Raw genomic sequence first — 23,859 nt, 5'->3', positions numbered from 1 at the left:
TGCATGCTAGATGTTGTGTATATGTTAAAAGTCTTCTATTTCTCGACCAAATTCATCAAAGTTGATCATAAAAAAAGGGTGCCTTAAAGCTTCCCTTGCTGTTATTCTGGCCTCAGGATCATACACCAACATTTTTGTAAGTAAATCAAGAAATTGATATTTAGCGTTGGTTGTTGGATTGACAATGCGCTATGAAATCTATGAATATCCTCCTGTTTTTGCATTCTATTTTACCTTTAATAACTTAAGCGCACGGACATATTTTCTACTTTGTTCAGTGGTATCGACATCAGGGTATTTTAGTTTACCATTCTTAAAGAACTTTTGAGCTTCACGACTATAGAAAGTGTGAGTAAATCGTATTTTAGACATATACTTGCCTAGAAGCTTTCACGAGTTTAGCTGGTATTTTGCCCAAGACAACCACCATCATGGCCAGATGTTCTAGATTATCATGTGTTTGGAACAGCGCTTCACCCGTCAAGAATTCAACTAAAATACACCCAATTGACCAAATATCACAAGGATAGGACCAGCCCATACCCAAGATAATCTCTGGTGCTCGATAATGTCTTGTAGAGACAACACTTGAATGATAGTCTTTTTCAAAAGTAGCAGAACCAAAGTCAATCAGTCGAATGTCTGTGTTTTCTAATATTCTAGAGTTGGGATCTGCCCCAACCATCTAATAAGAGTAAGATAACTGCATTATGATGATCCCAACCTACATTGCCTGCTTCTCTGCTTTGGCTGTCAACCAGTAAAATATTCTCTGGCTTTAAGTCTGTATGAATTAACTTTAATTCATGCACAACTAATAGAAAATATAAGTATCCTCTTTTGGCAAGTTCGTTTCTCCTTTTACATGCTACACTGGTAAGAATTTGTTTAGCAAATTGTTGAATATGATGAATTGGGAATGGTCGGAATTCGTTAAATTTCAAAAAGTCAAAGACAGATTGACCCAACAGTTCAAATACCATACAGATATGATTATGGTAATCAAACCATTCCACCAAGTGAATACATTTACTATGTTTGTTAGTCCATTCATGTTTTTGTAGGTGTATTACTTTAGATTGAAAGGATCATGTTCTTTTAAACTGTTTAATACTCGAATTTCAATCTTGCTTGCATCTCTGTATTTTGGTATGGCTCGAATAATTTTGATAGCACAATATGTTCTCTTGACTCGATCATAGCATTCGACCACTTTTCCAAATGTACCTTGACCCAATAAGCGCATCATTTTATCTATATATATATGCATCAATTTTTTTTTTCTTTTTAATTGAACTTACAGCGTGGTGTCAAGGATTCATTTGGCTTAATAATATAATGACCATCTTTATCATCACAAGCCTAAATAAAAATAAAAATAAATCATAACCATCATAGAACCATTGGCTTACAGTCGTGGCTGGTACTGCTGCTGTTACAGGCATTGTGTTTGGATTAGGTCTTCTTAATAGATTCGCTATAAATCATTCAATAAAAAAAAAAAAAAGCCCTATTCATTCTTTCTTGTTTACCTTGAATAGGAGCATCTTTTTTTCTCTTCTTTACAGAAGGGGAATGCTCATCCTTTCTAGACCGCTTTGAACGTGTAGAAGAAGCTGGGGGACCTAACAAAGTAGTGTGTTCTATACGATAAGACGTATGAGAAACAGAAGGTGTTGAAGGAGGAGGAGTGTCTTCAATCACAATCACTTCTTTTGGCATGCCATTCTTGTAGAAATCTGTTTTCCAATCTTGTTCAGTCGTCATATTCTCGAAAATAATAAAAAGAAGAAGGAGGAAAACCCTGTTGACTTGTGAAAAATGCGCTCTTTTTTTTTTTTTTCTTTTCTTTTCTTTTAATATTTTCTGTATGCACATTGACAATAGTCACTCACTTTGATGTTTCTTTATAAGCAGACGTCATTTTCACATTTAAAAAGGATATTTTTTCTCTCTCTTTCTCTCTTTCTTTTTTCTTTCTCTCTTTGATTCATATGACTATCTTTGAAGTGCAAGATATTTCTTTACAATTGCCTGATGGAAGATGGTTATTTCAAAATGTTTCCTTTAAACTAAATGAAGGTGATACACTGGTCATGCGTGGTCCAAGTGGTGTTGGGTAAAGAAATTAGATGTAATATGAAAATAATAACAAGATATAGAAAAACAACCCTTTTGAAGTGTGTTGCTGAATTGATTCCATACAATCATGGTTATTGCACACTGAACGATAAGAAAGTAAGTGATTATACAGTCCCTATTTGGCGCTCTCGGGTGATGTATGTGCCTCAGCGACCTGCAGTTCATCCTGGCACACCACTGGACTTCTTTGATATTGTCAAGAAATTTGCAAGCCATAAAAATAGAGAATTGGGTGATCCTGTAAGTGTCATGGTGTTGCTCTGTAATTCATGTTAGACAATGATAGGTCAAGATTGGGTCAGAATGGCAGCTGTCAGAAAGTCATTTCAGAGAGAAATGGGGTAATCTTTCAGGTGGAGAAACACAACGATGTGCATTAGCTATTGCACTTGCATTGAATCCAGATATCTTATTATTAGATGGTAAGTCTCATCGGAGATGTGATGCTTGTAACACTCTATCAGAACCTACTTCTGCATTAGACCCTGAAACAATCGAGTTAGTAGAAAAGACGCTCAAGGGAAAGACATGCGTCTGGATCACACACGATGCTGGCCAACAAGATCGAGTGGGCACACATACCCTTAACCTCACACGCTCACATGAATCTACACCGAATGATTCAGAAAGTGATTCAACTACCATTGACATGCACTAGTTTATTTTTTTCAACATGTACATACGCACAGTAAATAAACCTTGAGGAAATCCCTTTTGAACTTCTTCCTTGATAACTTGTAGACCTGCTTGAGCAAACAATCGTTTTAATTCTTGATGAGGGCGAGTGATGCTACTGTCTTCTTCATCAAACAAAGCTTCTTTGGACGCATTGTTTTCCTTGACACCAATCAATCCATTAGGCTTAAGACCCTCGGCACAGCGTTGAAAGAAAGCAACAAAATGGTCTAAATCAATGTCAATCACGTCATGCCAACATCATGTTACCATCTGTTAAATGACCGAGCACCCATTGACACCAGATTAAATCATATTTGCCTTGTTCTGGAATAAAATCCTGAAGTCCCTGGCAATAAATCTCGCCTATTTTATTTGCCTTGATTTCGTCTTTTAAGTAGTCTAATTTAGCCCTCTCAACAAAAGGTGCTGCTTGTTCTACTAAATCCACCTTGTCAAAAGGTACTTGGAGTAAAAAATTTTTAGTGACTCGACCAATACCAGCACCACAATCACAAGCATAGAGTTGGTTACTAGCAGAAAAAAATTCTCGGCAAAAGTCAAGTGAACCCTTGACATCAACAGGATCAACGACAGATAAACCACCCAACATACCGTCAATCGTAGGAGTGACATTATCCCAATATTTTTGAGCATCACCATACCATTCTGGTTTTGCCATTAATTTTGAGAAAGCTTCCTAATATATCATTCAGCACTTGCCATTCTTCTATATGAATGTCTTACTGCAGTAGACATGGTTATTAAAATAAAAAGGAAAGAGGAAAAAAAAAAAAGACTGTCTTCGGCCATTGAAATAAAGAAGAACGCGTCTGGTTTATGCAGTTTCTTTTATGGTATTGACACGGTATCAACTTGCCAATCTGGAAACAGGAACAGAATCGTACAGAAACAAACGAAAGTCAACTGATCATGAGGACGTACTTGTTGCCGATCCTCCCATCGTGACCATCTCCCGCTCTCATCAAACACAACAAGACAACAGTTTGGATGCGCCTCTGAAAGTAGATGCACTGCTGGAACAGTTGGATGAGTAAGTTACCCGTTCTCTTGTTCATTACTCATGGCGTTTTAGTTATGAATGCTCTACACTGGATGCTCTTATGATGCGTTGGCCTTCTTTGCATTCAAGACTCAAAGGCATGAAACCCCATTTACCACCCAAGAAAGCCGACAATAAACCCACTTTAGGTAATCTCTCTATTTCAACTTGACTCACATCTCACTAGTGCTTGATTTGGACGAAACCTTGCTTCATACCTATCGTGACATGGACAATAAGTACGATGTCGATTATGTCCTCTATGATCACCATCGCACTAGTCGTTTATTAGCAGGTCGATTACGTCCTGGTGTTATGGATTTCTTAACCTGGGCATCTGATGCATTTGAAATCGTCGTTTGGACTGCAGGCACTAGAGACTATGCAATGATGGCAAGAACATGTCTTGATCCAAATAACCAATTGATCACGTAAGACCATTATTTGTCTATTAATAACTTATGCTTTAGACATATATTATCCCGTAATTCATGTATCCAAGTGAGATCTGCTTCTGCTTTACAAGTAGTGTATGTCAAAGACTTGTGTGCATTAGGAAGAGATTTAAGCAAAACGTTTCTTGTCGACAACACACCTCATGCAGCCTCACTTAATTTGAGTAATTGGATACCCATTCAGGCTTATGTGGGTGGTTCATCCGATACTCAACTAACAGAGTTAAGGCAGTATCTTGAATCTCATGTCGTATGTTTCACAGACAAAAGAAATGACTTGCGTCTTGTTTTACATAGGCAGTTGGATTTAAAGAGAAGAATAAGAGAGCGTGTTGAACATTGGAGACAAACCCAGTCGTTATAAGGTTGTATATATATATATATATATATATGTATTAAATAATAAAATTACAGCATAGTTTCTACTTATTGAGCTCCCGATCTAGGTCGTTGACTTGTATTACATTTACTTTGAGGTGAAGGTTGTGGTGATATACTGTTGGGTGACACCACTACTTTTTCATTTAAATACAGTTCTTTTTTCTTTTTTGAAGTTTCCCAAATATCCACATTCTGGTAGATATAATCCACCGTGAATTGCATATCTATACATGTATGTGATCTTAGATAAGAAATCTACATACAATACGCTTTACCTGAATTGACATGGCTCACTGCTTTAAATAACTTAAGCGCAATCAATCGTTTAAAGGACAATTGAAAGTCTGCTAGTGGAATTTTACCTCGCTCATTAATGGGCAACACAGGTAATCCTAACTCTTTCTCTAAATCCCCTTGTTCAGAGAATTCTTCAGCAAGGATTAATGCCCATCGCTTCGCAGATTCAAAAGGACGTGCCTGACTACTGGTAAGATATATGTCATATGATAGTCCACTATTATGTTGAACTTACACAATTACTAATATCAGCACATTTAATCAAAGCACCACAAAGTAAAATCTTTTCCATCTCGTCTGTAAAGTCCACCTTATCTGATTCTAATCGATCCGCTTGATCTTTAATCCTCGACACATAATCATCATGTAAACTCATATCAGTTGCTAGGATACTATTTACCACAATTTTTCGAAAACCTAAATAAGATCAGAATGAGTACACGACTACATCATAGAAAAAAAAATGGGATTTTTACTAGCATATTCTGGGTTAGACCGAAGATCTGTCAGCTGACTGAAACAATGCGATTTCAACAAGTGAAAAAATGACATGGCATGAAAACTTTCCAAAACAGATTTATCATTGTAAAGAATAGCTAAAGGTGTACATGTTGAGACCTATATCAAAGCTTGTTAGTGTTGATCAAAACCATGATATCTTACCATGAAATGATTATTGACGCCTGGATGTCCTACATCATGGCCAATACTTGCCATCAATAAAGCAAACATATCCAATGGTTTAAGCATATTCGCTACTTTTTCATTCATGGCTTTTTCCTTGTCTGTCTGTTGATGTTCAAAACGAACAAATGCATCAGGACACATGGGGTCCAGTGCACCTATATGACACAAGAAATAGTAGTTTGCCTGTAGCACATCTACTGCATGTCGAAAGTTGTGATAGGGATTTGTATTATGGTAAGAATTGCAGATGTCAAAGATAAAGTGATACAGATCATCTAAGAAGTAGTAAGGTCATGGCGTCCACGTGGGTTGTACGACTTACCGCTGGGAACACGGAGAGGCGTAAGTTCATCGTAACGAGTGAGAATATCGTTCAAGATCATAAAGACAACTTGGACCAAGTCCTTGTTGCTCAAATCAAGAGGTAAGAAATCCCAACTGCAAATGTGTGATTTTAAATAATCTTTACGATCCCTATGTATTCCTAAGCATATCATTCAATACGTGTTTAACTTACTCTAACATGGATGCCATAGAAGATCTTTTCACACAAGGTTTTGGGGTATAATAGTCTGCAATCAATTTCGATAGCCTAATTCTATATGTTATGATTGCTTTCTCTGATGTTTATTTCCCTTACCAATGCTCTTGAAAAAACACACCCTTAAGACGCTCTTTAAACTTTTCCCAAACTTTACCACTGTTTGTATGATTGACCATTTTCTCGCTCTTAGTTGATTCTGTAAGTTGTTGAATATGGTCTAGTTTTTTCTGTTTCTTTTGAATATGATATCTTGTTACATTCTATCAACATAAGTAAATCTATTTTTTTTTTTTTTTTTGGTTATCCATTCAGTTCTTACCAAAAATAAGGTTTTTATGACATCTTTGCATATTGGCTTAAGTACGAAATCTGCAGCACCTTCTTGTAGGCACTTGACCATGTAAGCTGGAGTATCATCTGAAGAACACACTGAAAGAAGTCAGCATCCATTTGATGTCTTTTTTTTTTTTTTTTTTTACCTATTGGCACTACATCTAAAAGAATTCCTTCTTTAATCAAATGGACAACATGTAACAAAAGATCTGGACAGTCGTCATGATTCGATATACCACACGATTCTGCATCAATCAGTAAAAGAGTAAATGTATTTTCATACTGTTGTTTCTTGAGTTCATGAACAATATCTGGTTTTCTTGTCTTATAGACCACTATGCTATTTTTAATTTGCGCGTTCATTTAATGCAGATTTTTACCAGTTGGGAAAACAGAATAAAGCAAGTCAACTAAGTCAGCCAATGTTTCGTTCTGTTCATGGAATAAAACAACTGAACAATTACTTGGGCTTAAACGTTTCATTTCTTCTGTTTTTTTAAAAAAAAATATAAACAACCAAGATGTTTGTTTCACTTACATCACCAAAAGAGAGAGAAAAAGAGAGAAAAAGAAAGCGAAAAAAGTTTAAATCCTCAGTTGACCACAACATGATTTAAATAGATATATACACACGATTTAGGAAATGATATGATTGGCTCTGCACAACTGTCAAGGGCATCCCACTTTTTGCAATGGGTTTAAAGGTTTCATACGTTATTTTGACAAAAGTTTCTACCAATAAGAACACACCATGATTTGAAACTCAAATCATATCAATTTTACACTTTTAGGTAACATACAGTGGCTCATGAACCTGAGCTGGAGGGTTATCATCGTATAAGTTAGCAAGATGAATTCATCTCGTCAAATTGACTCTTTGGCATGTTAACTTTGTTGGCTTGCTTTTCAAAAATGTTCCAGTATTTATCCTCTTTGAGTCTTTTGGTCCACTTCTGCGCTGCTCGCTCAACGGTTCTACCATATTTAGCAGTATTGAATAACTTTACTTCGTTACAGTAGACAAAGTTTTTGTGGTGCCTACTTTGTATTTTTACTACGGCTGTAAGTTCCTCCACTTCTGCATCTAATTCTTCAATAGCCAAAGTCTGCTCAGTCTCTTAGCTTCACAGTAAAGTCTAATGCGAGTTAAAATGGTTAGATGATGGGGGTGCACTTTCTCTTCCCAGTCCATAGCATCACAACCTTCCCATGTCCATCTTCTTAAAAAAACATGTACTCATCTAAGTTATGTTATCAAGAATCGCCCTTTGACAAAAATAATAAGAGCTGCAAATTGAGATTTAAAAAACCGCCCTTTGGCGTTGATTTGGCTGTAAGCTCAAATTTATATAAAGATTGAAAAAACAGACCAAAAAATATGCTTGTGGTAAACTGGCCATTTGAAAATCAACTTACTTAAGAGTGAGGTTTGTGCACTGTGTGGAAAAAAAATAACAGTGGTTCCGAGCTCAAAATTTGTATCTTTAACTCCCCTTGTTTTGCAAGTAAATAAGATTATTTTTTTTCATTTTCTTTTTTTAAAAAGTGGCCAAAGGCAAAAATACCCGAAGGCAAAAATACCCGAAGGCAGAGATACCCGAAGGCAGAAATACCCTAAGGCAGAAATACCCGAAGGCAGAGATACCCGAAGGCAGAAATACCCTAAGGCAGAAATACCCTAAGGCAGATACCCGAAGGCAGAGATACCCGAAGGCAGAGATACCCGAAGGCAGAGATACCCGAAGGCAGAGATACCCGAAGGCAGAGATACCCGAAGGCAGAAATACCCTAAGGCAGAAATACCCTAAGGCAGAAATACCCTAAGGCAGAAATACCCTAAGGCAGAAATACCCGAAGGCAGAAATACCCTAAGGCAGGATAAAGATGCAAAAAGAGGGAGAAAGGGTTTTTATATTTTTTTCTTAGAAAAAGCAGTCTACATTCTTGTGACAATTATTTTGGAAGCTAACTATTGGTTACATTAAAGTGAGGTCATATCAGGGGCTTAGCGAAACTATTCAAAATTTGAGATAATTTCTGTAGCTGTGTTTTTCAGGTTTCCCAATAGTAATCATAATGGTATGCAATGGCTGTAATAAACCCAATAAACAAGTGTGCATAAAAAGCGTCTCAACAGTAAGCCTGACGAACCATCAGATGAAAGAAATTCTAAGATGTTTAAATCTTAAACTGTTGAACGAGATTTGTAAAAACATAACGTCAGAGTATGTATCCTTGACCAAGTTTTTACTTAATTACTAACTTTGCCGTTCTTTCCTTCTTAGTACTTCATATCTGCATTTTTCAACCATTGAAAGCGCGTCTGTTTTTTATAACACTTATGTTGAAAAAGGCCTTACTATAAACAATATGCATTTCACAATTCACCCAACACAATTGTCTGATGGCACTTTGGTAACTTATGCTTTTCAAAAGATAAGCTTTGGCAATTGTTCTATTTCTCATAGCATTAATGCTCAAGCTGCTAACAGTGCTACTGCGCTCACATCTATATCACAAGCTAATCCTGATATCACCAATACTGCCACTACGCCTATACCTTCATCACAAGCTAATCCTGATATCACCAATACTGCCACTACGCCTATACCTTCATCACAAGCTAATCCTGATATCACCAATACTGCCACTACGCCTATACCTTCATCACAAGCTAACCCTGATATCACCAATACTGCCACTACGCCTATACCTTCATCACAAGCTAACCCTGATATCACCAATACTGCCACTACGCCTATACCTTCATCACAAGCTAACCCTGATATCACCAATGCTGATACTACCCCTAGCAGTGAATGGATGCTTAGCACTAAACGCGCGATAGATGAAATTAGTAAAGAAATAAAACAGTTGAAGAAGAGACGAAGATATTTAAAAAAGGCATTAAAAAAAGATCACTAAAATCAAGACGTTCTTCACTTATGACCCAAATCAACACTTTTTTCACCTATGTAAAATGTCGAAATAAACCTTTTTTTTTTGACTATTGTTTTAATGATACAAATTAAGCCATGTAGACCAAAATCGAAAACAACCTAGATGCTTAACTCAAAAATATATTGCGCCATATTGTATTAAGACCTATTTTTTAGAAAATGCGCCTTTTTGACTTTCAAGTGGAATTAATGTAACACGCACAGTCAGTTTAGAGGACTTGGCGAAGACTAGGTTTGAATTAATTCAGATAGGGTGCGGATTCGTTTACAAGTATATTTCTATTTCTTTAGTTACAGAGAAACTTTTATTCGAAGACTGAAGACGAGCATTATTTATAAACCTTCTTATTTTGTGTTTATTTTTAAAACTTGCTTTTTACATCTTTTAAAAAAAGCAATGTCTTATAATAATATACCCCTAAAATTCATGCATTACTTCAACATTATAGCTGAAATCCCTGATACTGAATTAATTGATTTTGAAGAGGAACATCATCATGACTGTGATTAAAACAAGAGGTTGTAGGTATGCTTACCTCTTACCTTACTCTCACGAGCTTAATACTTTGAGGCGCTTTGCCCATTTTTGAGCAGTGCGAACCTCAACTTGAGCCTCTCGGGCAGAAGCGGCAGCATTCAAGAGTTTGATTCTATTAAAATACTAGAAAACTGCTTTTTGTTTGTCAGAGTAGACATTATGTTTTCTACAGCTAGACCTTCAGAAATATCTTCCATTTGAGTGTCAAGCTCCTCTGTGGATTCAGTGGGAAAGCGCTCTTGAATTAATCGATATCGAGCTGTCATCAAGGAACTAGTGTTGAAAGGATCAACTTCTTCCTCATAATCCATTGCATCGTTTCCTTGTCCATCTTTGTAAAAAAAAGTTGTTACAATACGACTTTTAGCAATTTACAAAGACGAACCTTGACTAATCAAATGCGAATTTTGGCTGTTAAAAAACCGAATTTTAGTTGGAGACAAAAACGAATTCAGCTCATTGGAAAACGAACTTTGGGAGTGGAGTCACTGTACAAATGATATTCTACTGATATGGGAGTCTTTTTTTTTCTAGAAAACGACCGTGCATCTCTTTCTTTTATCATGTTCATGGATAATCAAGAAGTAAGTCACAGTGAATAACCTCTTCGCTTTCATTTTCTTCTGCACGTGACATCGCTTGCTGTTGTTCAACGAGAGAGGGTATATTTATGAACATGATTATAGCTTTTATAAATTACATGAGTGACTTGTAATTCAATGGTATAAAAAGATCAGATACTCTCTCTTTTTCTCTTCTTTATCAATCATGACTACTTGTAAACGTATTGAATTTGAAGACTTAAAAACCTCCGAACTTGGTCAATGTATAGGTAAGATTTTGGATAGAAATCAAGGTTGCTTATGACGTTAGACCTTGCTTCTGCTGCTCTTGGATCTACTATTGTTGCTGTGACGGACGAATTCTTTGCTCCTGCTACCAACATGATTAACCCTGCTCCGCCTGTTCATGCCCCTGGTCGCTTTGTTGGTAAGATAATGCACATTTGTTTATTTGTTACTTACTTTATCAGAAACGGGTGCCTGGATGGACGGTTGGGAAACCAAGAGACATAACCCCAATTATGACTGGTAAGTAGTATCAAAAGTGATTACTTGTTGAATCAAATAGGGCTATTATCAAACTCGGGTTTTCTGGTTCTTTCAAAGGATTTGATATTGATACCCACTACTTTACGGGTAATCAAGCTCCTTTTGCTTCTGTTGATGCCGCTGTAGTTCCTATTGGTGCTGATGCTCAATCCGCCGATATTGAATGGAAAGAAATCTTGCCCAAGGTCGAATTACCTCCTTCTCAACACAATGTGTTTGTATTGGAAAAAGAAACAGGAGTTTATACGCATCTTCGTCTGAATAACATTCCTGATGGTGGTATCGCTCGATTCCGTGCCTATGGTAATATATCTCCTGTTTGGCCCGAGGATAAAAAGTAAGGATGTAACCTTGATAAGATAAGCTCATATCTTTAGTGCTATTGTGGATCTCGCTTTCTGTGGTAATGGAGGTCGTGCTGTTCAGGTGTCTAATCAACATTATACACCTGGTTATAACATCTTGTTGCCTGGTCGCGGTCAAAACATGGGTGATGGTTGGGAAACCAAGCGTTCTCGTACACCTGGACATACTGATTTTGTCATGATTCGTTTAGGTGACCGTGGTCACCTTTTGAAAGCTGTGGTAGATACATCGCATTACTGTGGCAATTATCCTAACAAGATTATTTTGGAAGCTACTTGCTCTGATCAACAAGTGCCTGGCAATGATGCTGAATGGACTAGGTTGATCCAACCTTCTTCTGTGGGTCCTCATGATTTGTTCTATTTTGATCTGCCACATACAGATAAAATCTTTACGCATGCCAAGATCATTATTGTACCTGACGGTGGTTTAAAGCGTCTTCGTCTTTATGGTGTTCGCGAAGGTGGTCAATTGCCAACACTTCCTATTGATATTGGAGATGCTGCTCAATAATACAATGATACCAAGTTTATTAAAACAAGTCTATATATATATTATACAATATTGTAATATCTCATAAGGATAGTAGAGATGATGCAAAACACAAGAATAGAAGCCATAATACCCACAAACCAAGTCAAATCTTCCTATGATAGAATGAGATACAGTCCCTAATTTTTTTTTCTATACCTGAAATTGGCCTGGGACTTGTACGTTCATACCAAACAGACCTGTCACTAAATTCATGGGCACAAGAATACTACCCAAAGCAGTTAATTTAGACAGGATATCATTAATTTCATTGTTTGTTTGAGTCATTTCAATAGAGATTTGAGCCAAATAATTGGAATGAGATCTGGATGAAATCTTTTCATAGTGATTAAGGGACAACAGCATAGAAATAATATGGTCTAACCATCATCATTAATATCCATAGATTCCACTCTTCTGATTTACCTTGAACATCACCGAGATACAAGGCTACTTCTTTACTAAGTGCAGGTCGAGTACCATCTTCAGGAGCTACTTCACCTCTTTTGACAAGTGTCTTTACGACGTCTGTCTTGGAAGACAACAGACGCAATAATCCCATCATACGTTTTCTACAGTAACCAATACGCCGCAGCATATCAGACTGTTCTGATTCTTTCAAGATCAAGACAAGTTCATCAATCGAATCCACTTCAAATTCAATAGCACGAATCAAAGGAGCAAATGAGTCTGTGATATCATCCAATATACCATAACAAATCCAATCTATACCTTGGTTGGTTTATAGTTTTGTATGATGCCACTTGCCTGGTGTCACATTGATATAGTCTTTTAATTGCTTGATTCTCTTTCTTACATTATGAGGATGAGGTATGGATTTGAAATGAAACTAACTTGACATGAGCCACACACTCTCTATTGAGTAGATATCTTTACCGTAATAACACCTTCTTTCAGCACAATAATATAAACAGCAGAAGGTTGTAGATAATTAGGAGAGAACTCGTCTTGATCAAAACTTCTGAAACACAAAAAGTAATAGTTCATAAATACTTCACATTTCTCTCGTTGCTCTTCCATACTAATGTCTTCTACAGTCAGTGGGTGGATATGGAATACTTTGCATAATGCCTTCATCTCGTTATCTGTAGGGTTAAGGATATCAATCCAAAAGCAGCCTTTTTTCAGCATGTCAGATAATGTCTCGTCTTCATTATTGTCTGGTATTTCACAAATAGAACGGGCATGGATCGTAGAGGTCTCTAAAGGTGAATAATACGTCACTCGATATTCTGTATCGCTTTCATCTCTTGTACTCTATATCATATAAGTTATTCATCTATATATATATGTGTGTGTGTGTGTGTGTGTGTTTTTACCAGCATGCGATCCCCATACATACTATATCTTCTACCATCTGATGCACCCATGGTAGAAAGTCTTCTTCGCCGAGGTTTTTGTTCAAAGGCTTCCTTTTTTTCGCTGGTGATATATTCTTCCAGGGCTTCATAGTCAATCCCTGTTTCTTCCTTTTTGTTGGGTGTGGGGAAACAAACATCGACCTCAACTGGACTCATACGAGAATTACTGGAGGTTTCAACATCAGATGGATATGGGTCTGGTGTACTCGGGGGTGGTGCCATGTTAATAGCGACATTTGTATCTGTTTGAGAAGGTGAATGAACAAAATAATGTGATCTTTCATCCTACATATTAACAGTAATAATAAAAAAGGTTATTCAATCATTCAGGTAGATCTATAACTTACTTCAGAAGGAATGGCTTGATAACCTGTAGAGCGGTTACCAAAAAACATATTTAAAGGTTGAAAAGAAGTGCCAGTGACATTGTTGTTGGGTGAATCTTGAGGTTGATTTCTTGGAATCTTTTTTTGATTATGGCGCTTCTTTGACTTGGTCATATTGAAGAAAGAGAAAGAAAAGAATAGAAAAAAAAAAAAGGGAGATCCGCATTAAAATATAAATTGCATCAGTATTACAGATAATTTTGTATCTCAGACAATCTCTCAGTTTTATTGACTGTAAACAATTACAAACAATGAAAAGAGAAAGACAGAGAGAGAGAGAGATATAAAAAAAAATGCCAATGTCATGACAGATTTATGCAAGTGTAACATGCTAGTATTATCATCATTATGGTTAAAAGATTGACCGATAGAAGTCACTGTATAGCTAAATTAAAAACGGCCAAATAGGCGTCCTCCATGTGTAAGTACACACCGCTTCTTTTCTTTCTTTCTTTCTTTTACGTTACGAGATGAACATTTTTCGGTTGTGCGCAGACTTGACACACTTGGCTTCTATCTTTATTCTACTTGCAAAGATAAGACAAAGTCGTTCTTGTGTTGGTAAGTTCAACTAAGCCTGACAGAATGATATGCTCATAAACTCAAGGTATTTCACTCAAGTCTCAAATTTTATATATCATTGTCTTTTTGACGCGATACATTGATGTTGTCTATAAATTTCACTCTATCTACAATACCTGTATGAAGATTTTCTTCCTTGCTTCGTCCTTTTATGTGTTGTATTTGATGAAAGTTAAATTTAAAGCCACATATGATCCAAACCTCGATACGTTCCGTAATGAATACTTGGTCTTGTTTGCTGGTGTCTTGTCTGTCGTTCTTTGCTATGAATACACACCTGTTGAAGTAAGTGCCAAATAAGCGTACACTATTTAACGCTTGTAGATTCTCTGGTCTTTCTCTATTTGGTTAGAATCAGTGGCTATTTTACCACAATTATTCATGTTGCAACGTACAGGTGAAGCAGAGACAATCACAACACATTATATTTTTGCTTTGGGTGCTTATCGTACTCTCTATTTGTTTAATTGGGTCTATCGTTACTATTATGAACCTAATTATACTGTGGATTGGATTGCATCTGTTGCTGGTTTATTACAAACTGCTTTGTATAGTGATTTCTTTTATATTTATTATGTCAAAGTTGTCAAGGGCCAAAAGTTTGAATTACCTAAGTAAGTAAGAAACAGGATCTGATCATGATCACTCAATACAATATCTAGGGTTGCTTAATTTGTTTCAATAAAATATATATATATATATATAGTTTTTTTTTTACACGAGTTGAACAAAATTAGCAGGAAACTAAATTGAATAAGTGAATCCGTTTGTTTGTTTAGATAGATAACTTACAATGCCTTGGCGATTTCCAATCCTTCCAGTCCACCAGTCATTTTGTGTATCTGTCTTTTTGACAATGGTAATCATATCACCTTTGTGAAACACTAAATCTCCTTCTTGTTCACCAGCAAAATTAAAGAGCGCTCGAGCACGTACGTCCTGACGACTCGGTACTAATGCTCGTCTCTCTTGATAGGTTATTTCTCGAGAAGATACATCACTCGTACTGTTGTCTTGCCAAGCTGAGCCTGTTGTGTGGTTTCTTGTCACTTGAGGACCTCCTGTCTTGGCAAGCTGGTGAACATGGGCTCGACTTAAGGACATGGTGCGCGATGCAGGCGAGTCCCATTCATCTGTTCTTGTATCATAGCTCTGGTTACTTGAAGACGTGTCGTATTGATCCTCCATGAACCTGAATCTTTCACGGCTCACTCCTCCTGATTTAATCTCAAGCGCTCGATAGAGTACATCCGCACCGGGAGGAGGAGGAATAGAACCATTCAGTAAATCCCTCACTTGGACTTTATGACCGTATAATTTTTTGTTGGCATCAAATCGTTCTAGAATAACAGAGCCTTCTAGTGAGACACCGGCAAAAAGGCCTCGTGTCTTACTGTAGGAATAGACAGCTGCTATACTCTTAATAGAGGCAGTGCCTGAAGCTTCTGCATTTCTACCCACAGGACCCGCAGCCACTAATTTGGGTGTTGATGCCATGATACTAAAGAAGATCCCATCTTACCTGAAATATTACCACCCAATGTGATAGAGCCATGATGCATGAACGTCTTTACTGCAGCTGTTGTGTTGAGGACCATAATAAAATCAGTCAATTCGGCTCCGACTTGTCCACCAAAACCCATTCCACCTGTCAGGATAGCAGAAGGTGCTGACCATGCTACAGAACCGTTGAGCATAAGCTACAGAACATAAAATGACTTACAGCCATCAGATAATCTAACCGAGAAATAAGTGTACCATTTTTTTTATTATCATAAGATGTCATTTACCTAGCCACAACGAGACCAGAACCTGCTCGACCCGAGAATAAAAAGCCTGCCTTTAATACTGTAAAGATAGCCAAGCCTTTAGCATCTCTCAAGATATGTGGAGGAATAATAACATCCATGCCCTTTCCATTATCTAAGACATAGAATGAGAAAAAGGGTTGCATAAGAAAAAAAAATAGTCATTACCTGTAAAACTGTTTAAGATTCTAGCTGCCTTTCGACACTCGGCTAGAGCATATTAGTCTCTGTCAAAGTGTATTTATACGACTTACAAGCTAAACTTGAAGGAAGAGGTGAATTGATAGTGATACCCATCGTATGATAATAAAAAATAAACTAAGAAAAAGAAAAAGAAAAAGAAGTTCTTATTGTAATACTGACTTTTAAAAAAGAACTGTTTCTCTTTTTTTTTTGTTATTGACATCATAAAAAACCTATTTAAAGGCTATGTGTTTATTCACAATTTACTGGGTTTTTTGTTTGAAACATTGACCAAGTGCTCATTGTTCTTCATAAATTCCAAAGCACGCTATAGAAAATAAGCAATAAGGATATGTATGAATGAACTTACATCTCTGCCACCTGCTTTTTCAAAAACTTCTTCTAATTTCTGTGCCAAGACAAGATCACCTTGAACCTTGATTCGTCCAACCATATATGCTTTTACACCAGTAAGACTATGCAAAGGGTTAATTAACATGCTGATGCTTATCACTTATTACCCTCCCGTGATGAAATTCAAAAGATCATGATCTTCCACTTGAATCTCGACCATTTTGATTTTTTTTCCTTTGAGAGAAGAACGGACAGTCTGTTTATCTTGCGTGATAACAGGCTGAATTTCATTTCCTTGAGAGGAATGTAAATGATACACGCGTCTAAATATACTTTACCTTGTAATAATAGATACCTACAAGTATAAGTCAATGCTATTGATGCAAGACAGCTTACCATGTAGCAGCATGTTTCTTTTTCTTTGTAACTGTAATGACAAAAAGACCCTTCACATTGGGCCAAAGAGAATCATCTTCTACCAGTTGACGTTCAATTTCTGGCAACATCAAATCAGCAATTAGTTTATAATCTTTTATCATGAGAAATAAAGAACAAGAAGAAAGTGGTTTGTTTGTGTGCGTGTCTTTTTTTGTATGAGAATACTCTTTCTTCTAGGTTTAAAGCATGTGACACTCTCACACATATTTTCATGCAAGACAAAATGGTTACATTGATTGCATCTAAAGCAAAAATGTGCTTTGAACTAGTTTAGATTCTTGTCCTAGTTCATGGTAACAAATGCTTGTAATCACTTGATGAAAGTGCTAGTTTCTTTTTCCTCTAATCAACACACATTTAATTCTTTCTTTGTTATACTACAACCGCTGCTCATATAAAGAAAAACTCGTTTCAAGTTGCTGTTTGTCAGTACTTTTTAAAAAAAATTCCAGAAGATTGATTCATGGGGACTATCCGCCTTTACTGAAGAATTCTTTGCTCATGTTTCCTCTAGTTTGTGTACTCGAAAGAGATAAATCATTCATTTGTATCAAGAAAGAGCATGGTATACTTTAAAGTTTGAAATGGACATTGGCATCGGCCGAGTGTTTCCCTTAGATAAAAAATGTCTGAGTTTGAATAAAAAATTCCATGCCAAAAACTAGAACTAAAAAAAAAAGGAATTCAAGAGAAATGTTAGACTAAAACTACCCAAAAACAAAGAGTTGTCAAAAAAGTGCATTAATAAGTTTTGTAGATAATAATAAGGCTCATTCAATGATATAAATAACGCAGAAAGTTTGCTATTAAAATAATGAGCTATAATCCAAAAACTTATTTTATATTTTTGAGCCATAGCATACATTTTTATAGTACTTTTGCAAATATAGCACTTGGAGTATTTCTTATGGACCTAGAAGAGCAGCTCATACTAAGACATTTTATATCTAAAATGTCTCTATCAATCACCAATTGCAAAAAAAGTGAAAAATGAAGATTTTTTTTTATGGATGGATTTATTTAATTAAACTCATCGAATAAGGGGATATATTTAAAGGAGAACAAGTGTAAGAAGCAATGGCTTGTCTCAAAAAGACAGAATTTACAAGTATTTGTAAGCAGATAGTTTTCGTATTATTTTGATGACTTCGTCGAGTATTACTTGATCATCGTACAAGCAAGAATCGAAATGATGGCGCCAGTAGGCATTCCAAATAGAAGAGAAGACAGCAGAAAGAATTTCAAAGCTATTGAGACGAAGGTATGTATCTAATAGTTGGTAATGATCAACATAGCTATATATCGCTGTTAGCCATGCATGTAAACAACATGTGCTCTGGAGTTTGGGATAAACCACAAAATACACACTTATCATCTGGTAGTTGCAAGATGGAGGTGGTAATTGTCTTGCTGGAGATTTTGTTTTGCAAAAGACGATACCACAGGTTCCTCGTATGACCTGGAATTGAAATCCGAAGGAAACGTTTAAATCGGGTAATATTTATGCTAGCCTTCATTGACTGTATATCAAGAAGATGTCTTGAGTACATTTGGCGGAGCTCAGAGCTGTTGAAACTAAGGATTGAACATTCATTGTAAACAAATCGTTGTAGGTATGGTTCAAAACTAATCGGTAGATAAGGATCCGATGGACGAATCAAATATTTTTTTTAAAAAAAAAGCAAGAACAGCAGCGAACCATCTTTGTGTGCCTTGTGAATCCGTGACAACAGTACAGGGCTTTTGCATTCTTGTCTTTTTTTTTTTTTTTTGAATCAGAGCAACCCTGAGGAAGGATCAATCTTCAGAAAATAGGATGCTTTTTGCAATTGAATGGTTGCGCTATTCAGGATTTGAGGTTATATTTGCCCAGGTTGGCACAGGTTAACAAAAGGGATTTCCAGACATGCAGGTAGGATGAGCTTCCTACCGTCCCAGGAGGAAGGGAGAGGATAACCATCTATTGCTTTAAGAATGACAGAGAGCGTTTATAAACCAAAGAGGTGAGTAGGAGAGAGAAACTCCAGCTCGCCGCCATAAACATATCGACGTATATTCCCACCTGCAAATATATAATTGATGCATGACATTGACTTTCCCTGTCTGAAAGTAGGAATGTAGTTGTAAAAGTCGTCGTCATCTTTAGAGTTGAGACAATCACTGAGATTTGCAGTCATGAAGAACATAAACTTCTTTGGTCGAGAGGAGCGGGATCCAGATAGGTGTGTTGGTTTAAAGGAGAAATTGAAGTCCCCTACTACTATCATATTAAACATGATGTCAAGAGGAGAGTCAAGTGAGTCAATAAAATCCACAAGACTTTGAAAGAAACGAATACGGGCATTATCTATATTCGAAGCCAGTGCGTAAATGCTCAAGATGTAAAATGGCTGAATGTCAGCTTCTCCAATGATTGTAAACTTCGCCAAGAGTATACAGTTATCGTCTGAAGTTTTTACATGATCCATTTGAAGGCGTTTGTTGTTATTCATGAAACCACATTTGGTAGTCCATATTGGTTGATAGGCTTGTGATTTATAGTTGAGTAGAACTATCTACCGAATAGTGTTTGGTGAGTCTCCCTCGTCGATGTTGATTTGGTTGATACTGCAGCCTTCTTTTTCAAATTCTTGCATCAGTTCGTCCGAGATGACATCCTCGGTTTCGACTCTTTCAACCGTACCTTCCTTTTCTTGCACTTCCTCATCCTTAAGCTGATCTTGTTTTTCCTGCTCTAAAACTTCCTCATCTGCCTCAGAAGGAACTGAGATTACAGTTGGTTCGGCTTCAGTCAAAGACTTTGTGTTTCCTTCGATATCACCCATAAAATCTTGGATGGAAACAGTCATTGGTTTGGCCTGGTAGCTAACCACTGGGCTAGGTTTTGCAACCTTTCTCTTGTGGTTCCAAGGTGCAAGGGGGCATTCGGCTCCCAAATGCTTCGTGCTTCCGCATTGATAGCAACTTTTCTTACGACTGTTCAGGACTAGGCAATTGGCTTTGATGTGATCATCCACATGACAATAGTTACACATAGGCCTCATATTAGAATATACCAAATGAAGCGTACAGTCGTCATCCCAACCGGGAATCTGAGGTGACAATGCCTTATAACTGACATTTTTCTTCTGATTCAAAGTAACAAATCCTTTTCCTGTAAACCAATAACCATCTGTGGTATGGCGGAGACCGATTTCCAAAATCCCACCGTAGCCTTGGAAGATTTCAATCAGTTGTGGCTTCAAGAGTTCCTCGTCCTCGAAAGGAATGTTGGAAATGCCCACACTAACAATAGTAGAGTTTTTCTCAAAAGTACAATCCACTTGAATACGTCGATCGTGCAAGATGAACTCTTTGTTTAAAGCCTCCTCACGTTCTTTATAAGTCCGAAAATTGATTTCGATAAAGTGCTGCTTTTGACCAATATTTCTTGTACGAAGACCGAATCCGTTATGATACTGATCTCGAAGGTGCTTGTTCAAACTTTTGTCTTTGAAGCTCATACCGTTGAATTCGCTAGTAGCGATGACAATTGAGTTTTTGGCCGTAGCCTCGAGAAATTGTTTACGAGACTGAAGCGATTAGCGATCAGCTGTTTGATCGTCGAGATCGAAGGCATGTCGACTTTGAGGTCTTACAGTTTGTGCGTAGGATCGAAATGTAAACCGTTGGTTGTTAGGGTTTTGGCGTGAACTGTTGGTATTTCCACCAATCAGATTCCCAGAAAAAGTATTGCTTAGCGGAGAAACCATAAAATGAAGATTTGTATAGGGGATCAAGGGCAAAATGACGATTTTCTCACTTTTTCAAAGCTTGCATAAATATGTTTTTTAATGTGTGCTCAAACATAGGAAACTCAGAAAATGGGAATTAGAAGGTAGAAATGATGATTTATTTTGATAAACACCCGCACCTGCAGCGGGTCGCCAAATCCATCGTTGTTGCTATATCGCTTGTCGGATTTAATCAGAAACGAATTGTAAGGAGAGTCAATTCATGAATCAAAATCTCATCATGGTCTTGATGTTTGAGGAAGGCATACATCGAAAATTAAAAGCGTATAAAGTATATAAAATAGAATTGAAATAACAAAAGCATATATCTAACATGCATTTCATAATTTTACAAAGAAAAATGTGCCTGAGACATGTCTCTTTAATTTATTATCATTATTTTCTATATAAAAATACACTTGTTATTTACAACTTGGCAGGTTGGGAAGTACCAACGACTTGCTTGAGTCCCTTTTCGACAAAAGGCTTGATGCATTCTTCATATCCATCAACCACCAAAGTATGATTTAAAGGTTCTCTTTCAGCCATTTGAGTCATGGCTTCATAAACCTTACCATCGTAGCGACCAAGAGCAGAGTGCAAGAAGTAGTCAGGCAAAGCAAAAGCATCCACCAAGGAAACAGCTTCAGGTCGAACTTGCTCTAAAAGATGAATGACTTGTTCCTTGAGCATGGCTGTTTGTTCAGAAGACAAGTAACCAGCCACAAGGAATTCAGAAAGCTCCTTTTCCATCGTGTGAAGAGCAAACAAACTAGCTAACAAACGAAGCACCTTGAGCATGTTTCTGTTTTCTGGCTTGGCAAGTTGTGCATCGTTCTGAAGTGTGACAATAAAATTACGCACAAGCATGAATTGACAGTGAGCCTTAGAGATACGGCTGATTTCGACTAACATGGAGTTCCAAGAACGACTATGACGATCAATTTGTTCAGCGACTTGAGCGATACCATAAGCAGCACGGAAGCCAAAGGCAGACAAGATCAACTCGGGATTGGCAAAGTCAGAGGGCTTGGTGGCAGGACATTTGGCCTTTGGGTGTTCCAAGAATTGAGTCAAATAAGTCACGGTTTGATTATATTCAGAAGGTTCGGCCTTGCCTGCAACCACGTTACGGAAAGTCTTGAGCAAGTAACGGGCGGTTTGTTGAGTCAAGATGTAGTTGTCGCCTTCCCAAGTCACATTAGGAAGATAGTCTTGGTAGAATTGACCAAGACCAGAGAACATACTGTAACCATGACCACCACAAGCACGACGACAGTCTTCGATGGCTTCAATAGCCATGGTGGTTGTCAAACTCTTAAGACCGGATGAACTAGCATGGAGATCAGCCAAGAGAGAAAAGTTACCTTGTTGCATGGCTTCTTGATTCAAGTCATACAGACGCAACATTTCACGGCCCGTGAAGAAACAAGCATAAGCAGCAGCGAGGGAAGGCAAAAGACGGTATTGTTGCATGGTATAATCGAGAACAGGCGTTTCAATGACCTTGTTGTCCCACTTTCTAGGATTAGCAGCATCGACAAATTGTTGACGAACAGCAGAGTAACGAATCGCGATCGTGGTTGCTTTGGCAAGAGCATAGCGCACACCCATCACAATGTTGGCACGAACAAAGACCATGGTACCATAAGAAAGCTTAGCATTAGGAGGCTTGACGTATTCACCAGTGCTAGGCTTGACCTGAGAGTATTTGGCCAAGAAAGCAACATGAGGAATACGGTAGTGATCAAACATGATGAAGCCGTTATCGACTGTGTTGAAACCAAACTTGGGGCCAATATCACCTACCGTGATGCCCTTCAAAGGACGGTGGTCTTCTAAGCTACGGATTTGAACACAGAAAGGATGAGGACCTAAGTCTTTGCCATCCGTGAGCAAACGAGCCATGACAATAGCATAGTTGGCTGCCTTGCCCAAACCACCAATCCACCATTTGGCAGCTGTCAATGTAGGTGAATGAAGCTCAAATTCATTTGTTTCTGGGATATAAGTAGCGGTTGTTTCAAGACCTTGAACATTTGAACCATGACCCAACTAAACAATAAGATTCAGTTAACCTTACACCTAGCTAAAAGATAACTTACTTCAGTTTGAGCATAACAACCAATGATTTCATGTTTTAATGCAGGTTCAAGGAAAAGTTTCTTTTGTTCGTCTGTTGTTTGGTTTCTCAAGGTAGGAATGAACATGCTGTAGTGAAGGGTAAAAGGCGTGGATTGATCATACAAAAAGTTGGCAATTTGAGTATCTATTTCATCCCAGTTATGTTGCCTGTAATAAAGTTAGTGTTGCATAGATAGCATATCAACTTACTTTGCAACTTCAATGAGACGTCTATCTTTCCATAAAGAAGAAGCAATCTTGTCCTTGCGGCTCAAATAGTAACGATGAGTCTTATCAAAAGCAGGTTCAGATTCAAGCACTTCAAGTACTTTATTCATTCTTTGCAACCATTCCTCGGTATACATGAATTTAGAGAGTTCATTGACATCAAAAGAACCTTTGGCTCTTTCGTTGGCAAGAAAAAGATCTCCTGAGGGGCCCCTGGGAGCAAGCTTTGGGAATTTTGTTGGTACGTTGTTGTCAAAGGTCATGATAAGAAAAAGAAAGTAAGAAAAAAAGAGAAAAGAAAGAAAGCGGGGTAAAAAGCTTTATAATGGTTATTCCGGTAATTGAACTGACTAAGTCAAATTACTTGAGTATATCCGTCTAAATTCACACAAGAATCAAATGTTTTCATTTTGTCAGCAATAATTCAATTTTACTCCGACCATCGCTTTCACATGCGATTACATGGTCTGATGTTTTTTTTTTGTAATGTGGGGAACAAGCAGTTACACATTCTTCA

The 23,859-nt window shown here is 37.3% G+C and overlaps 15 protein-coding genes across 15 annotated transcripts; 5 read left to right on the top strand and 10 right to left on the bottom strand.

Annotated features, from left to right (window-relative positions):
* Positions 1–24: 24 nt before the first annotated feature.
* Positions 25–1,767, bottom strand: B0P05DRAFT_589145 (kinase-like domain-containing protein; the record flags this gene model as incomplete). The annotated part of the gene is made up of 9 exons (XM_051582714.1): positions 25–189; positions 235–321; positions 377–685; positions 729–814; positions 866–1,032; positions 1,074–1,254; positions 1,302–1,362; positions 1,413–1,477; positions 1,533–1,767. 9 exons carry the CDS (start codon positions 1,765–1,767, stop codon positions 25–27), a joined length of 1,356 nt encoding a protein of 451 aa, XP_051432837.1.
* Positions 1,768–1,895: 128 nt separating this feature from the next.
* Positions 1,896–2,899, top strand: B0P05DRAFT_186085 (P-loop containing nucleoside triphosphate hydrolase protein). The gene is made up of 4 exons (XM_051573174.1): positions 1,896–2,119; positions 2,163–2,382; positions 2,429–2,564; positions 2,642–2,899. The coding sequence occupies exons 1-4, from the start codon at positions 1,995–1,997 to the stop codon at positions 2,728–2,730; spliced, it is 570 nt and encodes a 189-aa protein (XP_051432836.1). The 5' UTR covers positions 1,896–1,994; the 3' UTR covers positions 2,731–2,899.
* Positions 2,852–3,614, bottom strand: B0P05DRAFT_550410 (alpha-N-methyltransferase NTM1). Its single transcript, XM_051579247.1, has one exon. The coding sequence runs from the start codon at positions 3,497–3,499 to the stop codon at positions 3,068–3,070; it is 432 nt and encodes a 143-aa protein (XP_051432835.1). The 5' UTR covers positions 3,500–3,614; the 3' UTR covers positions 2,852–3,067.
* On the top strand, positions 3,615–4,697 carry B0P05DRAFT_550406 (HAD-like domain-containing protein). The gene is made up of 3 exons (XM_051579246.1): positions 3,615–3,871; positions 3,914–4,029; positions 4,068–4,697. The coding sequence occupies exons 1-3, from the start codon at positions 3,672–3,674 to the stop codon at positions 4,313–4,315; spliced, it is 564 nt and encodes a 187-aa protein (XP_051432834.1). The 5' UTR covers positions 3,615–3,671; the 3' UTR covers positions 4,316–4,697.
* Positions 4,698–4,747: 50 nt separating this feature from the next.
* B0P05DRAFT_550397 (uncharacterized protein) lies at positions 4,748–7,113 on the bottom strand. Its single transcript, XM_051579245.1, has 10 exons — positions 6,958–7,113; positions 6,724–6,912; positions 6,564–6,673; positions 6,341–6,504; positions 6,218–6,292; positions 6,023–6,174; positions 5,677–5,975; positions 5,490–5,631; positions 5,249–5,430; positions 4,748–5,193 (listed from the first exon to the last, which is right to left on the bottom strand). The coding sequence occupies exons 1-10, from the start codon at positions 7,058–7,060 to the stop codon at positions 4,972–4,974; spliced, it is 1,638 nt and encodes a 545-aa protein (XP_051432833.1). The 5' UTR covers positions 7,061–7,113; the 3' UTR covers positions 4,748–4,971.
* Positions 7,114–8,839: 1,726 nt separating this feature from the next.
* Positions 8,840–9,010, top strand: B0P05DRAFT_444995 (uncharacterized protein; the record flags this gene model as incomplete). Its single annotated transcript, XM_051573793.1, has 1 exon — positions 8,840–9,010. A coding segment is annotated over one exon (171 nt), but the record flags the coding sequence as incomplete, so codon positions are not given.
* An 867-nt stretch (positions 9,011–9,877) lies between these two features.
* On the bottom strand, positions 9,878–10,539 carry B0P05DRAFT_550394 (uncharacterized protein). Its single transcript, XM_051579244.1, has 2 exons — positions 10,461–10,539; positions 9,878–10,406 (listed from the first exon to the last, which is right to left on the bottom strand). The coding sequence occupies exon 2, from the start codon at positions 10,384–10,386 to the stop codon at positions 10,174–10,176; it is 213 nt and encodes a 70-aa protein (XP_051432831.1). The 5' UTR covers positions 10,387–10,406; positions 10,461–10,539; the 3' UTR covers positions 9,878–10,173.
* A 304-nt stretch (positions 10,540–10,843) lies between these two features.
* On the top strand, positions 10,844–12,066 carry B0P05DRAFT_573328 (allantoicase; the record flags this gene model as incomplete). The annotated part of the gene is made up of 5 exons (XM_051581501.1): positions 10,844–10,907; positions 10,949–11,065; positions 11,109–11,166; positions 11,207–11,524; positions 11,565–12,066. The coding sequence occupies 5 exons, from the start codon at positions 10,844–10,846 to the stop codon at positions 12,064–12,066; spliced, it is 1,059 nt and encodes a 352-aa protein (XP_051432830.1).
* A 9-nt stretch (positions 12,067–12,075) lies between these two features.
* B0P05DRAFT_185802 (uncharacterized protein) lies at positions 12,076–14,115 on the bottom strand. Its single transcript, XM_051573171.1, has 5 exons — positions 13,814–14,115; positions 13,425–13,751; positions 12,982–13,362; positions 12,853–12,934; positions 12,076–12,810 (listed from the first exon to the last, which is right to left on the bottom strand). The coding sequence occupies exons 1-5, from the start codon at positions 13,964–13,966 to the stop codon at positions 12,434–12,436; spliced, it is 1,320 nt and encodes a 439-aa protein (XP_051432829.1). The 5' UTR covers positions 13,967–14,115; the 3' UTR covers positions 12,076–12,433.
* Positions 14,116–14,322: 207 nt separating this feature from the next.
* On the top strand, positions 14,323–15,052 carry B0P05DRAFT_474254 (ER lumen protein retaining receptor; the record flags this gene model as incomplete). The annotated part of the gene is made up of 3 exons (XM_051574780.1): positions 14,323–14,413; positions 14,460–14,719; positions 14,759–15,052. The coding sequence occupies 3 exons, from the start codon at positions 14,323–14,325 to the stop codon at positions 15,050–15,052; spliced, it is 645 nt and encodes a 214-aa protein (XP_051432828.1).
* Positions 15,053–15,148: 96 nt separating this feature from the next.
* On the bottom strand, positions 15,149–16,539 carry B0P05DRAFT_474248 (uncharacterized protein; the record flags this gene model as incomplete). The annotated part of the gene is made up of 7 exons (XM_051574779.1): positions 15,149–15,178; positions 15,227–15,909; positions 15,957–16,112; positions 16,158–16,171; positions 16,225–16,357; positions 16,411–16,452; positions 16,497–16,539. The coding sequence occupies 7 exons, from the start codon at positions 16,537–16,539 to the stop codon at positions 15,149–15,151; spliced, it is 1,101 nt and encodes a 366-aa protein (XP_051432827.1).
* B0P05DRAFT_550369 (uncharacterized protein) lies at positions 16,518–17,406 on the bottom strand. Its single transcript, XM_051579243.1, has 5 exons — positions 17,176–17,406; positions 17,118–17,134; positions 16,947–17,073; positions 16,796–16,901; positions 16,518–16,753 (listed from the first exon to the last, which is right to left on the bottom strand). Exons 1-5 carry the CDS (start codon positions 17,316–17,318, stop codon positions 16,682–16,684), a joined length of 465 nt encoding a protein of 154 aa, XP_051432826.1. The 5' UTR covers positions 17,319–17,406; the 3' UTR covers positions 16,518–16,681.
* Positions 17,407–18,225: 819 nt separating this feature from the next.
* On the bottom strand, positions 18,226–19,006 carry B0P05DRAFT_494783 (uncharacterized protein). The gene is made up of 2 exons (XM_051575363.1): positions 18,586–19,006; positions 18,226–18,512 (listed from the first exon to the last, which is right to left on the bottom strand). The coding sequence occupies exons 1-2, from the start codon at positions 18,765–18,767 to the stop codon at positions 18,320–18,322; spliced, it is 375 nt and encodes a 124-aa protein (XP_051432825.1). The 5' UTR covers positions 18,768–19,006; the 3' UTR covers positions 18,226–18,319.
* Positions 18,959–21,314, bottom strand: B0P05DRAFT_598364 (uncharacterized protein). Its single transcript, XM_051583176.1, has 3 exons — positions 20,856–21,314; positions 19,826–20,789; positions 18,959–19,768 (listed from the first exon to the last, which is right to left on the bottom strand). The coding sequence occupies exons 1-3, from the start codon at positions 20,967–20,969 to the stop codon at positions 19,206–19,208; spliced, it is 1,641 nt and encodes a 546-aa protein (XP_051432824.1). The 5' UTR covers positions 20,970–21,314; the 3' UTR covers positions 18,959–19,205.
* Positions 21,315–21,337: 23 nt separating this feature from the next.
* B0P05DRAFT_550361 (acyl-CoA dehydrogenase/oxidase C-terminal) lies at positions 21,338–23,836 on the bottom strand. Its single transcript, XM_051579242.1, has 3 exons — positions 23,325–23,836; positions 23,096–23,282; positions 21,338–23,045 (listed from the first exon to the last, which is right to left on the bottom strand). The coding sequence occupies exons 1-3, from the start codon at positions 23,603–23,605 to the stop codon at positions 21,417–21,419; spliced, it is 2,097 nt and encodes a 698-aa protein (XP_051432823.1). The 5' UTR covers positions 23,606–23,836; the 3' UTR covers positions 21,338–21,416.
* Positions 23,837–23,859: the final 23 nt, after the last annotated feature.

This window comes from Gilbertella persicaria, assembly GCF_025201335.1.
Source record: "Gilbertella persicaria strain CBS 190.32 chromosome Unknown B0P05scaffold_32, whole genome shotgun sequence".
NCBI classification, from domain to species: Eukaryota; Fungi; Mucoromycota; class Mucoromycetes; order Mucorales; family Choanephoraceae; genus Gilbertella; species Gilbertella persicaria.
Note: the sequence above shows the minus strand (reverse complement) of the source record. Positions and strands in the feature narration are given on the sequence as shown.